We start from the raw sequence: 18,259 nt of genomic DNA, 5'->3' as shown, positions 1-18,259 counted from the left end.
AGGGAGTTCTAAGTCTGGGTGCCACCACAGAAAAGGAACTGTCCCCAGAAGCCACCCACCACATCTCCGAAGAAGGGGAGAGGTATTTGGAGCAGGGCCTAAGCCAAGAATCGCTGCACATAGGCAAGTTCATGGGGGGTTTCATACACCTCATCCCAAACCTACAGTTGAGTGGCAAAAAACCCCCAGCAATTAGAATTGTGCCCAGAAGCAAACTAGTAGTCAGTTGTGCAGATCTTGAAGCACTGTACAGTATGTAAATGCAGTAACCAAAACCAATCAAAATTACAGTAGATACTTATCTTCTATTGACTTCAACATGGTTTGGAGGAAATCTTTTACTGCACATCATAACAAGTGATTGCATTCATTTCTACATTTTGGGTTGAATCCTGTGATTGAACTTCACTCACAGGATGTTCCCCAGGAGTCTGTTTTCCCCTGCAGCCTTCCGTAAGGCTGCTTCAGATAACTGAGGAAACCCCGGAAACGTATGAGAGGTGAAATGGGAGCCTGGAAGGGGAATTAGATGAAAAGTGAACAGAAGGAACCCTTCCATTTTCAGACGGGACACACTGGACCCAATCCTGTAACTTAAGGATCTTTTCATCTAGAAAACTCACCAGCAACAACCTCTAATGATGATACGTAACATTTTGTAGCGAAGGTGATAGAATCTCTCAGTATTAGATTTGGTTTCCCTCACCAGTTAAGAGACATTTACTATGAAGAAAAATAGCCAAATTGCATGGCACAATTGGGCATAGTTCCATCTAGCAAAGCCCCTGTAACAACACACACACGTGTGTAAATCCACATACTTTGGTCATTAGCAACAATACGCAATGAAAATTCTAAATGTATTTCTCTCTTTACTGTTCACAAATATAAGGCATTGTAAGGCTGCCTCTCTTATAAGTTCCTTCTGTTGCATATACAGATATATACACCTATATTAGCCATCTTTGGAAATGCCTACTGAAGAAGCAATATCACTTAGATCATAATTGCCTAAAGTGGCTCTTTAAAAATAATAATATTTCCAACAATATACCAGAAATCTGTTTGAGAAAAATGGCACATGTTACCTTCTCCCATGACATTCCATCAAAAATGCCTTCCATGCCCTACTGATGTGCAGGTGTCAGCAGTGTTAAATCTTATTAGATTAGTAGTAGCATAGTTGCCAGGGATGTTGCAGATGTGTCTTTTGGCATTGCTATATCGTCTCTTATTTCAATATCTATTCTTATGCTGATAGGAGTACGTAGGATTGCGACTGTCACACCAGCTGTAACCCTGATGTAGAGGCTGCTGGCATAAGTGGATCATACGACTGTACTATAAGGCGCAGAATTCCCCCTGTAAACTTGAAGCCTTTATATATATATATTTTCAGTTATTCGTCTCTTGAGTACAGACAACATTTTCTAATGAGGTCTGAAAATATTGGTTGAATCCATACAAAATTAGTTGCACATAAATAAACCACCACATTATGGTCATTAATATTTTTAGAGATTTAGTATTGCAATGTTTGGTCATATATAAAAATAGCAAGATCATTAGAAATGCTTCCTTAACAGCATTTATTAGCCTTTAGATTAAGATACGTTGTTTTTGTTCTGGTACAGTCACATAGTAAAAAAAAAAAGCTAGTTGACAGTGGCAATGAATTATTAAACTATAACATACTGAATCTATTATTTACATAGAAAAAATATAGTTGTCTTGGAATACTTGAGTTTAAGCCAGTTTGGGCTCACTAGCTTTGCAGCAGGTTGGTGGTTCTGCAGAGATATTTATGGAATATGATGAGGAAGCAGTACATTAAGGGTCTGAAACTGTTGCTCTCCAACTCTATAAATCTGGTTTTGGCCTGTGGGTGGCCGAGGCATTGTTTTGTGATACGGCAATAGTGGAATGCCTTTGAAGTCAACTTGACAAAGTAAGCTTACACTCCGCTTCTGACCTAACAGAGGTTAATGGATGAGGCTGACACATTATTTGCTACCAAAAAATTGAATTGTTCCCTGTACATTTAGAATTTATCAGGAGAGATACATTAGGGTGCCTTTGGAAGAGGCGTTTTCTCAAGGAAAAAATATTTAAACATGAGACATAGCAGTTGTTTTTAAAATTGCACTCAGATACTGGAGAAAAGTGTCAATATTGAGAAGTTACTAATTCATGGCACAAAGACTTTGGGTCTCATCATCATTCTGACCTTTTTGAAAGGTTGTCTGTAACCATTTAGACTATTATCCGAAGCTGTAGGCCAGGTGCCCCAGAAAATCCCATTGCGAACACCTTTGTATTTTTTGTGATAATATACGCCATTGAGATTAGCCGCCAAGCATGCGTCAAACCACCACCCAGAGCTATAGTACGCTCCACAGTTTCCTGATGGATACCTGTCGTTGTCTCTATCTGGGGTAGTGAAGAACCTTTGGTCATGGTTGTAATGTTTGCTGAATTGCAGGGCGTTCCCAGCTGTGCCACTGTAGCTGCCAATACTTAAGCGGTATTTGAGAAATTCATTGGTCACATAAAATTGTTCGTATTTTGCATATTCTTTGACTCCGTTGAAATCCTCAAGTTCAATCCTGAGCTGCATCTCCTTGCTTTTGGTCAGAAGGTGAATGTTGTCATTCCCGAGCCAGAATTCTCTACTCAGGTTTCCGAAGCCATTCTTGTATTCTTTCCATGTTCTGTTGAAGCTGGTGCTGCCATCCTGACGCATCTGGAACACTGTCCAGCCGCCTCCCATAGATTCCATCTCACAGTAAACATCAAAGCTGTCATGTCTTGGATCAGGAGCAATTCTGTAGATTCCATTACGCAGTTTGCCTGCTGCGTAATAATTGGAACAGTCTCCTTGCAGAATCTGTATAACTGGACAGAGAAAGGGGGTTGACGAAGTTAGCCACGTTATTTACAACCCATTTTTAACTTGTATAGCATAATAGAAAGCAATCTGAATCCATAATGGAATATACACTTTTAGTCACCTTTCCATTTGGGTGCAGTGTGTATGGAGGTAGAATAAATAACGCACATAGCTCAGTGATATCAGAGAACAGCTTTTTTCTGTGCTTTTGTAAGTCATTGCAATAATAATAATAATAATAATAATAATAATAATAATAATAATAATAATAATAATATCAGTAATGTAGGAAATGACCCTTGAAGAAAACAGGGGAATCATCTGCTGGCACTAGTTTAAATTTAATATGTGGTTAGAGCTGGATTTGATGACACTTGATAACTTTTGCACTTCCAGTTCTATTTCTCATAGAAGACTTTTTGCTGATGTAAATTGCTGCCTCAGCCTCTCCTTATTTGGGCAGGGGGAGGACTGGGAATAGTAATTTCTTGACAAGGGTATGTTGTGTCTTCTGCTGTGGCCCACAACTGGCTTGGATTTTTGTTTGCTTGTTCCCACGTGAGCTATCATTTCATATCATGTACACAACTGATCCTTGTGGGGTCAGAAGCCTGTTCAGGTCAAAGGGGAGGGGGAAGCAATAGGGGGCCTCCAGACAAAGAAACCTCCATTACAGGTTCTATTTAATGAAGTAACTTAGAGGACCATCAGAGGCATAGCTTTTATATTATTTTATTGCTTTGTGTGAGAACTCTCACTTTTTCTTCACCGAATGTTTTATGTTGCGCTCCTCAGTGTGCAATAGAACTACAGTGGTGCCCCGCAAGACGAATGCCTCGCAAGACGAAAAACTCGCTAGACGAAAGGGTTTTCCGTTTTTTGAGTCGTTCCGCAAGACGAATTTCCCTATGGACTTGCTTCACAAGACGAAACGTCTTGCGAGTTCTTGCGAGTTTGTTTCCTTTTTCTTAAAGCCGCTAAGCCGTTAATAGCCGCTAAGCTGCTAAGCCGTTAATAGCCGCTAATAGCCGCTAAGCCGCTAATAGCCGTGCTTCGCAAGACGAAAAAACTGCAAGACCAAAAGACTCGCGGAACGGATTCATTTCGTCTTGCGAGGCACCACTGTATCCACATAATTTTGCATAACAGTTATACTGAGGCAGTTGACAATTTGATCTAGGGTCAAATGCCAAGTCTCCACTTGACATTTGTTAACTTTTGCATTAACCACTGTCTTTTTACACTTATGGAGAGCAGGATAGTTTTATTTCTTACAAGATTGGCCTAAAGTGCTGGTGTCACCTGTGGTTTTTTCCTAGCTATTTGCAGGCTATCGTGTACAATTGACACTGACACTCAGAAAGATGTCGTTTAAGAGCATGACGGTGGTTTCCTGTAAACGTGTTATTATGTAACCTCTGGATTTTAGAGTGGAAATGAATTTGGACAGTATACTAAGCAGGAATGCAACACTTTATGATATAAAGTATTTCTTCCAGGTGTTTCCTGAAGATTATGGCCCATTTTATTTCCCAGGCCAGTTATAATAGAAGCCTAACAAGCTTTACAAATGAAATGCTCTTACATTTTTCTCCAGGAAATTATTGACACAGCAGCATTCAATTAATATCATTTGGAATGAGGAAATAAGTTTTCTGAGTTATGTTGATTCTTATTATAAATTATTTTGGGAGGGGAAATATTTATCACCCAAATTTGTTGGAGGGCAGCAGAGTGAAGCTATTGAGAGAGTTTGAAGTTTCAAAGTTTTCACATCAGTATTGATTTTTGGGCAGTGATGCAGTCTTTCATAAAGGAAGAGGACTCAAGTTTACTTTAAGAGGTGCATAGATGCTCCCAATAGGTCTGCTCCTTGTGTCCACCCCCATATGAATATGTGTAAACTATCATTCTAATACATCTAATAGATACAATGTACTCTGATTCATTTATACTGTTGTTGCTTTAGAGAAGTCCATTTGACTTCCAGAACGTTTGGAAACCAAGGCACGGCTTCCAATTGCGCAGGCACGTCAGAAACAATAGCGGAAGCCACATCAGACATTCAGCTTCCAAAAAAAGTTAGAAAACACTCACTTCTGGGTTTTGATCATTTGGGAGCCGAAACATACGAGTACCAAGGCGTTTGACAACCAAGGTATGACTGTATTAGAATGTAGTGAATTTTAATGTACTTTCACATACACTCATGATCCAGCTCCACCTGATGTGGATGCTAGGAGAAGTCATAACAGATTCAGTAGTGCATATGGATCACCCACCTGGGGAACACTGTGTTGTATCTAACACAGTTGTCCCATTAGTGCAAGGACTTTTAACCATACAACAATACTTCCTCTCCCTCTCTTCTCTCAGTGTGTTCCCCACACCTCCCACCCAACCTGTTATGGAGGTTCTGCAGAAACAAGAGGGGGAGAGGAAGTCCTCGCACTAATGGGATGACTTGTTGGATACAGCCCATCATTGTGTATTTTTGCTTGTCTGGCAATCCATATTGCTTTGGGTCCTTCTCAAGCAATCCAAGACTACAACACATTGTCCGTTGTCACGGACTGGCTGGGTGCAGAGGAGTGGTGGAAGGCAGCAGCTGGGGAACCCCCGATTGAAGAAGGCTCAGAGCCTGGGGAGTAGTGATGGGATGATGACGAGTGGTCAGAGGGAGAAGAGGGAAAGGACTGGGAGGAGGTGGTGTTGGAAGCTGAAGGGATAACAAGGTTTTTGTTAAGATGATGCAAGAGTAAAAATAAATGGGGCATCAGTAAGTTAGCTGATAAGAATTTGAGAATAGGTGAAATTTGAGAAAAAGTTAATTTTTTTGGTTAATATTATGCCTAATTAAGTATTTAAGTATTTGGAAAATAAACTTAAATTTAGAGACATAATATGGGGAAAATACAAATAAGAAACTGAAATAAGGTGATAATTTGCTGTTTAGAATTTTACAAACCTGGAAAGCAGGAACGGAAGGTGCGAGGAAGTTCAAAAGTGAGGAAAGTATGAACATTAAGAATTTGGATTTGATGTTATAATTTTTCTTTTCTCTTTTTCTTTTTTGTATGTCTTTTTTCTGTTATTTCTTTTATGTTTGATATTGTATTGTGGGGGATGGGATTATATGTGTTGGGTGATAAATGTAAAACTTTGAATAAATATCTTTAATAAAAAAAAAAATGAAGGGATAACAAGGTTTAGTGAGCGGAAGGAGGTGGTGGCAGAGAGCAGTCCAGAATCAGAGGGAGAAGTGGAGGCTGGAGGAGAGGGGAGCCAAGAGGCAGAGATCAGGCAGGCTGCTTCCCCTTGCTGCTGCAAGCCTGTTCAGGGATAGAGATTTAAAATAGCCTATTCTGGAAGAGAGATTATATATGTTCCACTCACTGCTCACGTTTATCCAAACGAGCCTCAGCGTTCTTTTTTTTCAACATTCAGAATGTCACAGACTGCTGTGCTGAGGGATAAATATGCTTAAGAAGGCTAAGGAAACATCAAAACACACACTGTGGAATGTGAATAGTTTTGATTTATTTCCTCCCAAAATATAACCATTAAGCTTATTTTTTTTTTTTTAATTTTAAAATAACTTTATTATATTCCAGCAGTTAAAAACATATATACATCATCCATAAAAGAAAAAAAGAAAAACATGAAAACCTAAAGGAAAACAGAAACCATTAAGCTTAAAGGCCCAAAAGAGTCACGTACCAGAATGAACTTGAAGGTGAAGTAGGCATCATTCAAAATTCTACTTCACAATGAACTTAATTCGCATTCAGTTCACTCAGCAATTATGGGAACTACTTTTAAGTGCAGTTCAGAGAATGTTGAATGACTTCAGAGAACATTTTTTTTTAAAGAACGGATTCCAAGCACTGTTTTCTAGCAAGAGCTATGAATTACAAAATGATTTCTTGTTATTGTAACAGGATAATGCTCTTTTAAGTGCAACCACTAAAAATAGATGGGTTGGGAAAAGTAATAGTCAAAATGATATTTCATGTAACATTGCCAAGATTCCACTCTAAGTATATCACATGCTGTTCGTTTGGGATATATTAGTGTTGCTCAGATTTACACATGTGCAGCTGTAAAACATAATCATTTTGTCATCCATCTGTAAGACTACACCTTCCTCTGTGTTCCCAAATGTATGTAATATGGCAAGTTATTTATTAACATTTTGAAGTGTAATTCAAAATAATATTCAAAGGAAGATTTTTGAGTTTCTTCGTTTTTGTTTTTAAAATTCATGTAACTGTAAAACATTTGATGCTTCCATTAGGAAGTGGTATGAAGAAAAGCTAAGCACACAGCAGTAACAAAATGTAGACAAAACATTGTTCAGATGTCCACACTCCAGGATAAATGGAATTCATTTTTAAAAATCTCAATATAACCATTACTTCCTTGGTCCTGTATGAGAAATCAGTTTATTCCATTCTTTCTACCTGAACAGAAGTGATAAAAGTAAAAGGGCGTCCTTATTTCACCAGTGCAAGCTCCTCTGAGTTTCGACAGCTACCCACGTGTAACATTGGAAAATGCCCTTTAACAGCCCGATTTTTCTGTACTTTAACAGGGCCAAATCCTTAAAGATTCTGGCCTGAATCCAGGTCTGTCCGCTGGCAAAATAGTTGTGCATAACAACTGGTAGCTGCAAATAGGGACACACATCCCCCTGCACCTCAGAAGATGCAGCCAGCCAACCCACTGAGATGCTAATGGACATTGCAGTGTGGTTTCTGATGTGCATCCACCACCTGTTACATCCGTGGAAAGTTGAGATGCGCACTCTTCTTCTCATAAGCTTTCTTCTTGTGCTCAGTAAAGGAACATAAGAATTTGCCTGTAACTAACTGCTGTGTCAAATGCTGACAAAAATAAAGTGTGGGGGGTGTTCAAAATCCTTTTAGCAGGAAAAGAAAAACCTATTATGAAGTTCAGAGGTGCTAGATTCTCATCCGTTTCAGTAACTTCCCTCACAGCTAAGCTAAAAGTCTTCTTGGCCCAACGAGATGGTTATACAGTGGTACCTCGGGTTAAGTACTTAATTTGTTCCGGAGGTCCGTTCTTAACCTGAAACTGTTCTTAACCTGAAGCACCACTTTAGCTAATGGGGCCTCCCGCTGCTGCCGCGCCCCCAGAGCACGATTTCTGTTCTCATCCTGAAGCAAAGTTCTTAACCTGAAGCTATTTCTGGGTTAGCGGAGTCTGTAACATGAAGCATATGTAACCTGAAGCGTATGTAACCCGAGGTACCACTGTATTTTATTGTGTTTCACTAAATACTACTACTACTACTACTACAACTACTACTACTACTATTAATAATAATAATAATAATAATAATAATTTATTATTTATACCCCACCCATCTGGCTGGGTTCCCCCAGCCACTCTGGGCAGCTCCCAACCGAATATTAAAAACACAATACAACATTATTGAATTCTACTATTGAATCCTAACACATTGAATCCTACTTTTATCTATTATTTTCTCCCTAATATCCAGATATGCCCTAATTGTAAAGTAATATGAATCAAGTAACGCCTGGTATTTTACTTTTTTGGTAGGTGGCAAAAAGTTAATAGATGTATGTAAGGAAATGCTGTTCTGATCCTTTTAGTAAAATAGTAAAAGCTGACCTACCTGGTTGTGGTTGTGTGGCTGGGCAATTTGAAGAGCATTTATTATCCAGATTGTTCACAGCAAATGTCAGGTTGGCTACTTTGCTGTCCACATAGCTTTCCACGTTGTTCATGTTTATGAGGTTCATGTGCTCCAGCTGATTCTGTAAAGAATGGATTTGGTTCTTTGCATTCTTCAGACTGGCTGACAGCCTGGAAACCTTGTTCTGCAACTCTTTTACTCTGTTATCTTGTATTTTGCTGTTGTCGACTGGAGCATCTGTGCCAGGTGGCAGGAATTCGTTGCTGTCTTTTTCTAGATTCTCATCTGCCTGCAGCTTGCAGTCTTCACAGGACTTCTTCATCTTGTTTACAACTTCCTTCAGGTTCTGCACTTCTTTGAGCGTTCTCTCAATCAGCCGAAACTGCTTGGGCAGCTGGATGGTCATTGGAGGCAAGGTTATCCGATACGGGCATTCCTCTCCATCACATTCCCCGCTGCTTTTGAGCTTTATTGGACAAGCACCAATCAGTTCTTCTTCTCTAGCGCTGTCTGTGCTATCATCTGTCGCTGCAGAGCCATTTGTAAATAGCAGCAGAGCTGTCTGGAGCAAAATCCTGTAAACGAGCTTCATCTTTTCTGAGGAGCTGCTAGCCCAGTGAGGAAGTGTGCAAAGTTTCAGGGACTTTTATAAAGAGCAGCTAACTGCTGCCTCTGACTTATCAGAGAGGCTGCCTACACTGTTCTCGGAAAAGGGTGGGAGTTGATTGCATCACAGCAAGCTGCAGTGATATTAATAGAAGAGTAAAGTAGGTAGCTATGGGGAATTTACCCAGACTTGCACATTACAAAATGTTATCTCCGGCACCTGTCTGCATAATCAAACACAGAGATACTTATACCCAGGTATTCATTTTAGAATAATAAATATATACACAACACAACAAATACAACATTTCAAAAACAAATGTATGTTTTTTTAACATGCTAGTGTTTGGTATGCTTTTCATTAAAAAAAAAAAACCCAACTAGCAATGAAATTGTATGTGTTCATTGTTAGCATATAAACAGTATTAGGGTAGACTTCAGCCAACAGTCTCAGGGTGTGCTTAGTGGACAACCTTAGGGTTTCTTGGAAGCTCAGCATAAGTTCTTCTGCAAGAAAATTTGTAATGGCAGCTTTTCCACTGTCAGTCTCCTGTCATGCAAAGCTATGTATGAATGTTTGGTGTATTCTGTGATGCATTCATGTGAGGCAACAAGAAGCCTGACCAAACACTCCGCATGAAGCAAGGCTGCACTCTGGAACAGTCCGAGGAATCCTCTGCAGTGAATTCTGGGAGAAATGTGCAAAGGTTTTCTAGCAAATAAAATGATGTCGAAAGTCTTCTTTGAGCATTCTCAAAACTACCATATTTTGATCAGGGGGAAACTGGTATGTCCTCTGTACCGAATTCTTTTGGGAGTCTGGTATTGACACCCACAGTGATTCTGCAGAGGTGTCTGCCCCTTTTGTGTTTGAGGCTGTGCCAACTCTCCACAAACTAATGCCCCCCATATATTTTGGACTACTTCCCTGAGAATTGGCCATGCTTGCTTGGGCTGATGAGAGTAGGTTGGGAAAGACTGCTACATGCCATTTTTGACATACAGAGTGACACCACCCCTGTGCGCCCCTCCCCCCAAATTTTTAATCTATATCAGATTGACGAGAACCCGCTCGTCATCCGTAATAATCAGTCTCACGCAGAGATGGGTTGAAGAAATCTGGCTGCTCTAGAGCTGCTGCAGCACAGCATTTATTGTGTATAGTCGGAAAGATACAAAATACAAGGAATGCAACTTGTTCTCAGCCAGCAGATAAGGACAATGCCGTGCCATCACACCAGACCACGCAGTCGATCAGGCTATGTTAGGTGGACCAATCATTTGGGACAGCACGAGCTATCCACGCGCTGTTCATGCTCCAAGGATGCTTTTAGCTATGAAATCACCCTTCAATAATAAACTTTCGCCCATGCTCTTATGTATAAACAATCATTTCCCCACATCAGATAAGACTGACTTGAAGTAAATGTTTTTTATTTGAGTTGAACCTATTTCCAAGTAAGCATGTTCAGGGTTGCAACCACAGGATCACTTCACACATTATAGGTATAGAACAGGGGTCTGCAACCCGCGGCTCCGGAGCTGCATGTGGCTCTTTTACACCTTTGCCGCGGCTCCGGGGCGGATACTAGCCAGGGGAGGAGGCGCATTGTGCGCCCCGACACTCCCCACTGTGGCGGGCGCTGTACTGGCTGTGACGTCGCATGGGGGCGGCGTGCGTTAGTCATGCACCGTCCCGACGTCACCTTCCCGCCCGCCCGCTACATTGTAAGGGGCATGTACGCTGGTCACTGTTTTGAAGGGGAGTGAAGAACACACACACACAAAAAGGTAACTTGTTGATTTAACATTTATTTCTATGAGGAGGAGTAATTCTGAGGGATCAAACAAAGAAATAATAAAAAGAAGTGACAAAAAAGTTATTTTTATAATGACGAGTTTTGCGGCTCCCAGTTTTTTCCCCCGTCGGAAATGGGTCCAAGTGGCTCTTTTTGTCTTAAAGGTTGCAGACCCCTGGTATAGAATCTTTGTATCACTGACCCATTTTGTATGCATGCAAAATCTGAAGCATTTGACTAGTTACACATATGGGTAGCTCAGTTGGTTAGCATGTGGTGCTGATAACGCCAAGGTTGCAGGTTCGATCTCCATATGGGACAGCTGCATATTCCTGCATGGCAGGGGTTGGACTAGATTAGGCTTCCTCAGCCTCGGCCCTCCAGATGCTTTTGGGACTACAACTCCCATGATCCCTAGCTAGCAGGACCAGTAGTCAGGGATGGTGGGGGTTGTAGTCTCAAAACATCTGGAGGGCCGAGGTTGAGGAAGCCTGGACTAGATCATCCCTGGGCTCCCTTCCAACTCTACAATTCTGTCGCTCTATAGGATATTCTATGGGCATATGACTTGTGGAATGAATCCATTACGCAAGTCTTTAATCTTTCCCTGCTAAAACTATCAACATTAGAAGAAGCCTTTTGAGAGCTTCTCACAATGAATAATATTTCCTCCCCCTCCATCATTGTGGAGGTCGTTCACTTCCCCCTGCGAAGCAACATTTCAGGAAATATTGTGAAAATGTTACGCTGTTGCTTGTCTACGTACCCTCCATGCCGCTTCCTGGGCAAAGGACACAGGAATTCTCATTTCACCAGGTCTCCAGAAGACCCCTCCTCCAATGTAAAGATACAAATCGTTCCTACCTCAGACCAACCAATTCTTCAAAAATGGTGATTGCTGCCGAATCTTACTGTAGAATGTGCTGTTCACAAAGAGGATACTGTCTCCTGATCTTTTGACAGTGGAAAAAATTATTGGCCTCTCTGAATGACCATCTAGAACAGAAGTTCCCTGTCTCCTAAGTTCTTCCTGCAATCTTTGGTTAAAGAACTTCTTCCTTCAAGTTTCCTTAGATACACTTTCCTATCGGAAGGGCAGAAACAGATTTCAATCTTAGATCCCTGGATTTATTGCCTATTCAACCATAAAAAGAAAATGTTAAAATCAAATTCTGACCTGAAAACTACGGAAGGGACTACATTGAATTGTTTTCTCATGAACTGGGGACAGAGATCGGAATACTTAATTTATTATCTTGGAAAAATATTCCAGGGCTTTCCCCCCCCTTAGTTCAATATTTGTTTGGTTTGCTGACACCTCTCAGAGGCTTAAAAACTCTATTACTGAATCATCTGAGGTTTATTAAGAACAATATAATGTTAGGCACAATGAACAATGTGTAACACCAAAACATGTGATCAGTAGAACTTTATCACACATAGCTGGTACCATAGGGAGGGCAAGCAGCCCCTCAAACAAGGAGCTTGCCCCTCACTCACCCCACCCCCCCATTTCTGAACTCTTCTCCTTAATATATGCTGTTATTTTTCTTTCTCACCCACTTGGAAATACACTTTGCCTCTTCTGTTTCCCCCAGAAATTTTGTTCTTGTGCCGCCACTGTTACCAGGACCTTACCTGCATCCTGTATTTTTATTGTCATAAATCTATTGCTGAATCAAAAAAAATAGTGTCTGACATTTAGTACAATAGAGGTTTTGGAATTCTTGTTGTATCTTAACAAGGAACCAACATGTCCCTTTTCCATTTGCAAAATTAACACACATATGCTAACTGGCCGTGTAATCCCATGCATATTTACTCAGAAGTAAGTCATCATGTTTTTACTGAGGGTTTTTACTGCAGGGTTAACAAGCATAGAGGCCTAGACATTGTAATGTCTGTGGAAGTTTCATAAAAGGTAAAGGTAAAGGTACCCCTGCCCGTACGGGCCAGTCTTGCCAGACTCTAGGGTTGTGCGCTCATCTCACTCTATAGGCCGGGAGCCAGCGCTGTCCGCAGACACTTCAGGGTCACGTGGCCAGCATGACAAGCTACATCTGGCGAGCCAGCGCAGCACACGGAACGCCGTTTACCTTCCCGCCAGTAAGCAGTCCCTATTTATCTACTTGCACCTGGAGGTGCTTTTGAACTGCTAGGTTGGCAGGCGCTGGGACCGAACGACGGGAGCGCACCCCGCCGCGAGTATTCGAACCGCAACCTTTCGATCGGCAAGCCCTAGGCGCTGAGGCTTTTACCCACAGCGCCACCCATGCATATTTACTCAGAAGTAAGTCATCATGTTTTTACTGAGGGTTTTTACTGCAGGGTTAACAAGCATAGAATTGGAGTCCAAAGCGGAAGCCCAGAGACCTAGACATTGTAACGTCTGTGGAAGTTTCATATAAATATCTTATTCTTCCTTATCTTACCATATGGTGATGTCAAAGGCTGTTATTGTTACTTATGTAATTATATTTTTTCACTGAGGCAAGCAAAGTACTGCAATAAAATGTGTTTTCAAGTGCGATGGCTATTTCCTGCTCACTGCCAACTACATTTTATCTCCAAGGCCTCAGTACTAAGTGATAATTAGATGCTTTTCTGTTGGCTAGCTCTCTTTGCTTATCCTTGATCCTTGATCACTGATTTTTTATTTTACTGGAGAAAGTGTCAGCCCAATACTGTATATTTTTCAGTCAGAAGTGGAGTTCAAAAGGTGCCCCATCATGTTTCTTGCTATACCCTGGGACAGATCTACTATGAAACTATTGAAGCTTAAGCTTCAGGGTCCATAATCCTGGAGGGGCCCCAGAAGCGACTTTAGTTCACATTGCTTTAAAATGTTGGGTCTAGGAGACCCAATTTGATTTGCATGAGTCAATTTGATATTTTTTTGTTATTGTCTGTATTTCAACAATAGCCACAGTAGCACAGATGTTGTAAAGGTGTGGTGATCTGTCGTGGAACAACTTCGCTGAAGCAGTGTGGTTACCCAGGTCTCGTTGCTGGTTGCAAAAATGTAGGTCCGCCACTGAGTGTACCACTCGGATACAAATTCCTGCCTTCATCCTTTACCCCGACCTCCATTGTGCTCCCTGAAGGATGGCCTCTGAATGGAGACAACAAGAAAGTGGGGGACAGAGAATGAGAAAAAATCCGGCAGGTTAAAGGAAAGGAAAGTTTGGCTGAAATTTGCAGGAATGGGGGTGGAGGGCCCCCATTCCTATTTTTCATTTGTTAAACTTTGGAAGGTATGCAGATTGAGAGGTGGAGAAAGCTGATGAAATGAAAGCTTATTTTTTAATTAATGAATAAAAATACAAAGGTGTCACCCAGAGAGGCACATTTGAATCATATTTTGTAATTCTTTCAAAGATAAGAACTGCCACCTGAGTTGCCTTTGTTACAATGTGTAATACAATGTATTGCTAAATACAAAACCTGGGGGTTGAGTGCATCTGTGAAGGGAAGAGAGTCAAAACTAATGAGAGGATAAGTCAAGGAGAGGATAAGTTATTCTCTTTTTGCAACTGTATTACAATCTTCTTAGTTTTAACCATAACATCATTTCTAGGCAATTCCAGTTCCCGAATCAGTTCACACAGTGCAGAATAGTTCCCTGAATCAGTAGTGCCACAGGATGTTGTAACACCCAAATTTCATGGCATTTAGATTGTGTTACTACTCGAACCTGTGTAAAGGAAATGGTACTTTTGCCTAGTTTTCTTAAAAAGGAAAACAAGTGAGTCAGACTCAGATTCACTGTGTGTGTGTGTGTCCCAATACAGTTGGTCAGATGGCACACATTTTGGAAAATGGCACATTGCAAGCTTTGGGTATCTTGTGATGGTGACTTATGTCCCTGGTATGTAGTGTTGCAATACATGTTTTAAAACTTTTGTATTGCAAAACTATACATTCCTGACAAAAGGCCACATTCTGCATTTCGTACTCAAACAGGAATTTATCATCATTTTAATGGTTCCTGTACCTTTGCCATGTACCTTTATGCAGCCACGTATATTTTGCACAGTAGTTACCGCAAATCTGAATAAAAATCAAAGTGATACAGTACCTGTTTGTGCTTGCTTCGACTGGTAACCTCTATTAAAACTGCTAGCTAAGGTCTGGTGCCAGTTTAAACTTTCCTGTAACAACGTTTATTTGTTAGCAGCGCTGGTTTATGTTGGGTAAGAAGGAAATAAAATAATTATTCACGTAGAAAACCATCTGGGGTGGGGTGGCTTTCCAGTTTATTGCATAGAATGCCACACACACACACACACACACACACACACACACACACACCCTTTCAGGGAACAAGTTAATTCCTTTGAGGCCAAAGTGGCTGACCTAGAGAAGCTAAGATGAGATTGGCTGGTGGGTGTGATAGCTGCATCCCAATCTCAGGTTGACAGCTCTCCTGTTCCCACGGCAACAGAGGGCCTCAATCTAAGGAAGGAGGAAATGTTCCCTTTGATTGAGAATGAATTCAAGAGGGCATCCAAAAAGAGGGTGTGATGTAGGTGACTTCAGTTACCCACACATAGACTGGGTACATCTGTGTTCTGTGAGTCTATGATTCTGTGTCCTAGTCACAACAAAGAAGTACAATTTCTAGATACCCTAAACAGTTACCCTAGATCAGTTTGTCATGGAGCTGACCAGAGGGACAGTGACACTGAACTTAAGTGGTGCCAATGAACTGGTGCAAGATGTAAAAGTTTATTAACTGATTTGGAACGGTGACCACAGTGCTATCAGATTCAATATATATGTAAATAGACAATTGCCAAGAAAATCCAACCCCATCACATTTGACTTCAAAAGAGGAAACTTCCCAAAGATGAGGAAATTGGTTAAAAAGGAAGTTGAAAGGAAAAGTCAGGAAGGTCAAATCTCTCCAAAAGGCTTAAAAGTTGTTTAAAACCACAATATTAGAAGCTGTGCTAGAATGTATGTCACAGATCAGGAAGGGTAAAACCAGGGTCATGAGGATGCAAATGTGGTGAACGAGCAGAATCTAAATAGCTATTGGAGTCAATAAGGTTTCCTTTAGAAAGCTGAAGGTTTTCCACTGGAAGAATGAGGAACGGAGACAAATAGTGGTGGCATGATTTGAAGTTCTTATTGACAAAATGAAAAATGATAACTTGCCATGTCTGGATGAGATTGACCTGGAAGATCTTAAAAAATTCCAATATGAAATTGCTGATCTTCTATCAGAAATATGTAACTTGTGCCTAAGATCAGCCACCATACTTGAAAACAGGAAAGCAGCCAATATTACATCAATTTTAAAAAAGAAATTCAGAGGGGATCCTAGAAATTACATACTGGCCTAATTTGAATAGCTTGGAAATAAATTTCACAAATGGAAGAGCAAATTTTCACACGCTTCCATGACTGGGGGAAACTGTGCTGGAATTGAAATTTAAGAATTTTGTATTTTAAAATGGTAGCTAATAGTACTTGAGTGTTGAAAATGATATAAAATTCCTTCCAAGAGGATTAGCTCAATATTGAGATCTCAGCAATGAGAACCTAATTTTTTATATACTGAAGCTTTATACCACAAGTTGTGAAACAAATCACCCCAGGCATGTAATCATTTCTGCGTGTTGCTAGATACAGTGAAAAGTTTCACTTTGTTTTCACGATAGATGAAAGTGTTGCCTGATTCTTTTCATAATAATTATTCAAGTAAATTCATAATTGTCACTCTTACATTTCTTAGTTGTTTTATGATGGAAAAATCCCTGGAACCAGAATGGCTGAACTGAAGGCAAAGTACACTGTTCTGCATGATACCCTAGTAAGGTACGCTTTGTAGACCTTTCTGTATGTAATGTGAGTACTTATTTCTAGCGATTAAATATTTGTGCTAATTATGTGTTTGTAACACAGCAAGTAAAATAAAATATACTGAGAAAAACTGTTCAAATTTAAAAATGGGGGGGGGGGGGGACAAAGAGTGTGTTTTTGTTCACTATATCTAGCATCATTCCAAAGTTAGGTCTTCTGGAAAAGCCAGGAAACACCGTCTTTGGTGGTTGTGCCCAGTTATTAAACTGTTCTCAATGAATGTCAAATTCTTACAGAAATGCTCCATATATATTTATGTAAATATTTGAACAGCATTGAAGATTATTTCTTTCACCAAAGCACTAGTTTTGTTGAATCATTGACCTCAAGGCTAAGTGTTTCAAGGTTGTAAAAGACAGTTAGACAACAGTTTCCTGCTTTCAGATATTATTTCATTAAAATTTTAATATTGTAAGCATGGAAATAATACTCTATTGAATGCATACACGGGAGAAAGAGTACAAAGCAAAGATTTATCTCAGCATTTGATTCCCAATGTTGGCCATGCAGTAAATAATAAGAAATCTGTTCCTCCTTTTTCCCTATTGGTTGTCTTTCCCTACTTTCAAAACTTACATTCTTAGATGAATAGAGCAATAATCTAATCTGACTTCTTTGCCTTTGTCACTTACTGTATTTTTCGCACCGGACACACCGGACAATAGGACGCACCTTGTTTTAGAGGGGGGAGAACAAGAAAAAAAAATCCCCCCCTCTTGTTTTCCCCCTCTAAAACAAGGTGCCGTTCAGACGCCTTCAGGCCCGACCCCTCGCTCTCCAGGCTTCAGGTTCCTTTCGACCTGCTCTTTGGGGCTGGCGGGGGGAAGCCCACCACCAGCCCCAAAGAGCAGGTCGGGGAGCAGCGCAAAGGCGCGCGGCTATAGAGGCTCATGCCATAGCCGCATGTCACCTTTCCAGCCGGGAGAGGGTCGCGGGGGGCTTCTTTAGCCCCGTGCGCGCTCTCCCAGCTGGAGAGATGGCGCGCGGCTAAATAGGCTCCTCCCATAGCTGCGTGTCACCTCTCCAGCCGGGAGAGGGTAAGCAGTGCTTCTTTAGCCCCGCGTGCGCTCTCCCGGCTGGAGAGGTGGCGCGCAGCTATAGAGGCTCCTGCCATAGCCGCGCGTCACCTCTCCAGCCGGCAGAGGGTCGCGGGGCTATGCTGTCTTCGCTCCATAGGACGCACACACATTCCCCCTTCATTTTTGAAGGGGAAAAATCAAAATCAAATCAAATTTTATTAAACGGTCACAGACCAGGTTAACTGAAGGGGAAAAAGTGCATCCTATGGTGCGAAAAATACAGTAGATATATGGTGCTCCAAAGATATGAAATAATATTTGTGATTTGCAATAACTTTCAATTATAGTAGTTGAAGGTTTGTTTCATAAATATGTGTTTTATCCCAACATC

General features: G+C 40.9%; 2 protein-coding genes across 2 annotated transcripts in view; one reads left to right on the top strand and one right to left on the bottom strand.

The window, feature by feature from the left end:
• The window catches only part of CCDC146 (coiled-coil domain containing 146), a 63,136-nt gene that overhangs the window by 20,407 nt on the left and 24,470 nt on the right, over positions 1–18,259 (top strand). Inside the window, exon 4 of the mRNA XM_028745694.2 lies at positions 16,722–16,804. Within this exon, the coding sequence (XP_028601527.2) occupies positions 16,722–16,804 (83 nt within the window). The remainder of the gene's footprint in view (positions 1–16,721; positions 16,805–18,259) is intronic.
• On the bottom strand, positions 1,503–9,245 carry FGL2 (fibrinogen like 2). The gene is made up of 2 exons (XM_028745698.2): positions 8,556–9,245; positions 1,503–2,895 (listed from the first exon to the last, which is right to left on the bottom strand). Exons 1-2 carry the CDS (start codon positions 9,166–9,168, stop codon positions 2,189–2,191), a joined length of 1,320 nt encoding a protein of 439 aa, XP_028601531.2. The 5' UTR covers positions 9,169–9,245; the 3' UTR covers positions 1,503–2,188.

This window comes from Podarcis muralis, chromosome 10, assembly GCF_964188315.1.
Source record: "Podarcis muralis chromosome 10, rPodMur119.hap1.1, whole genome shotgun sequence".
In the NCBI taxonomy this organism is placed as follows: domain Eukaryota; kingdom Metazoa; phylum Chordata; class Lepidosauria; order Squamata; family Lacertidae; genus Podarcis; species Podarcis muralis.
The sequence above is the reverse complement of the archived record's forward strand: the minus strand, read 5'-3'. Positions and strand labels throughout refer to the sequence as shown.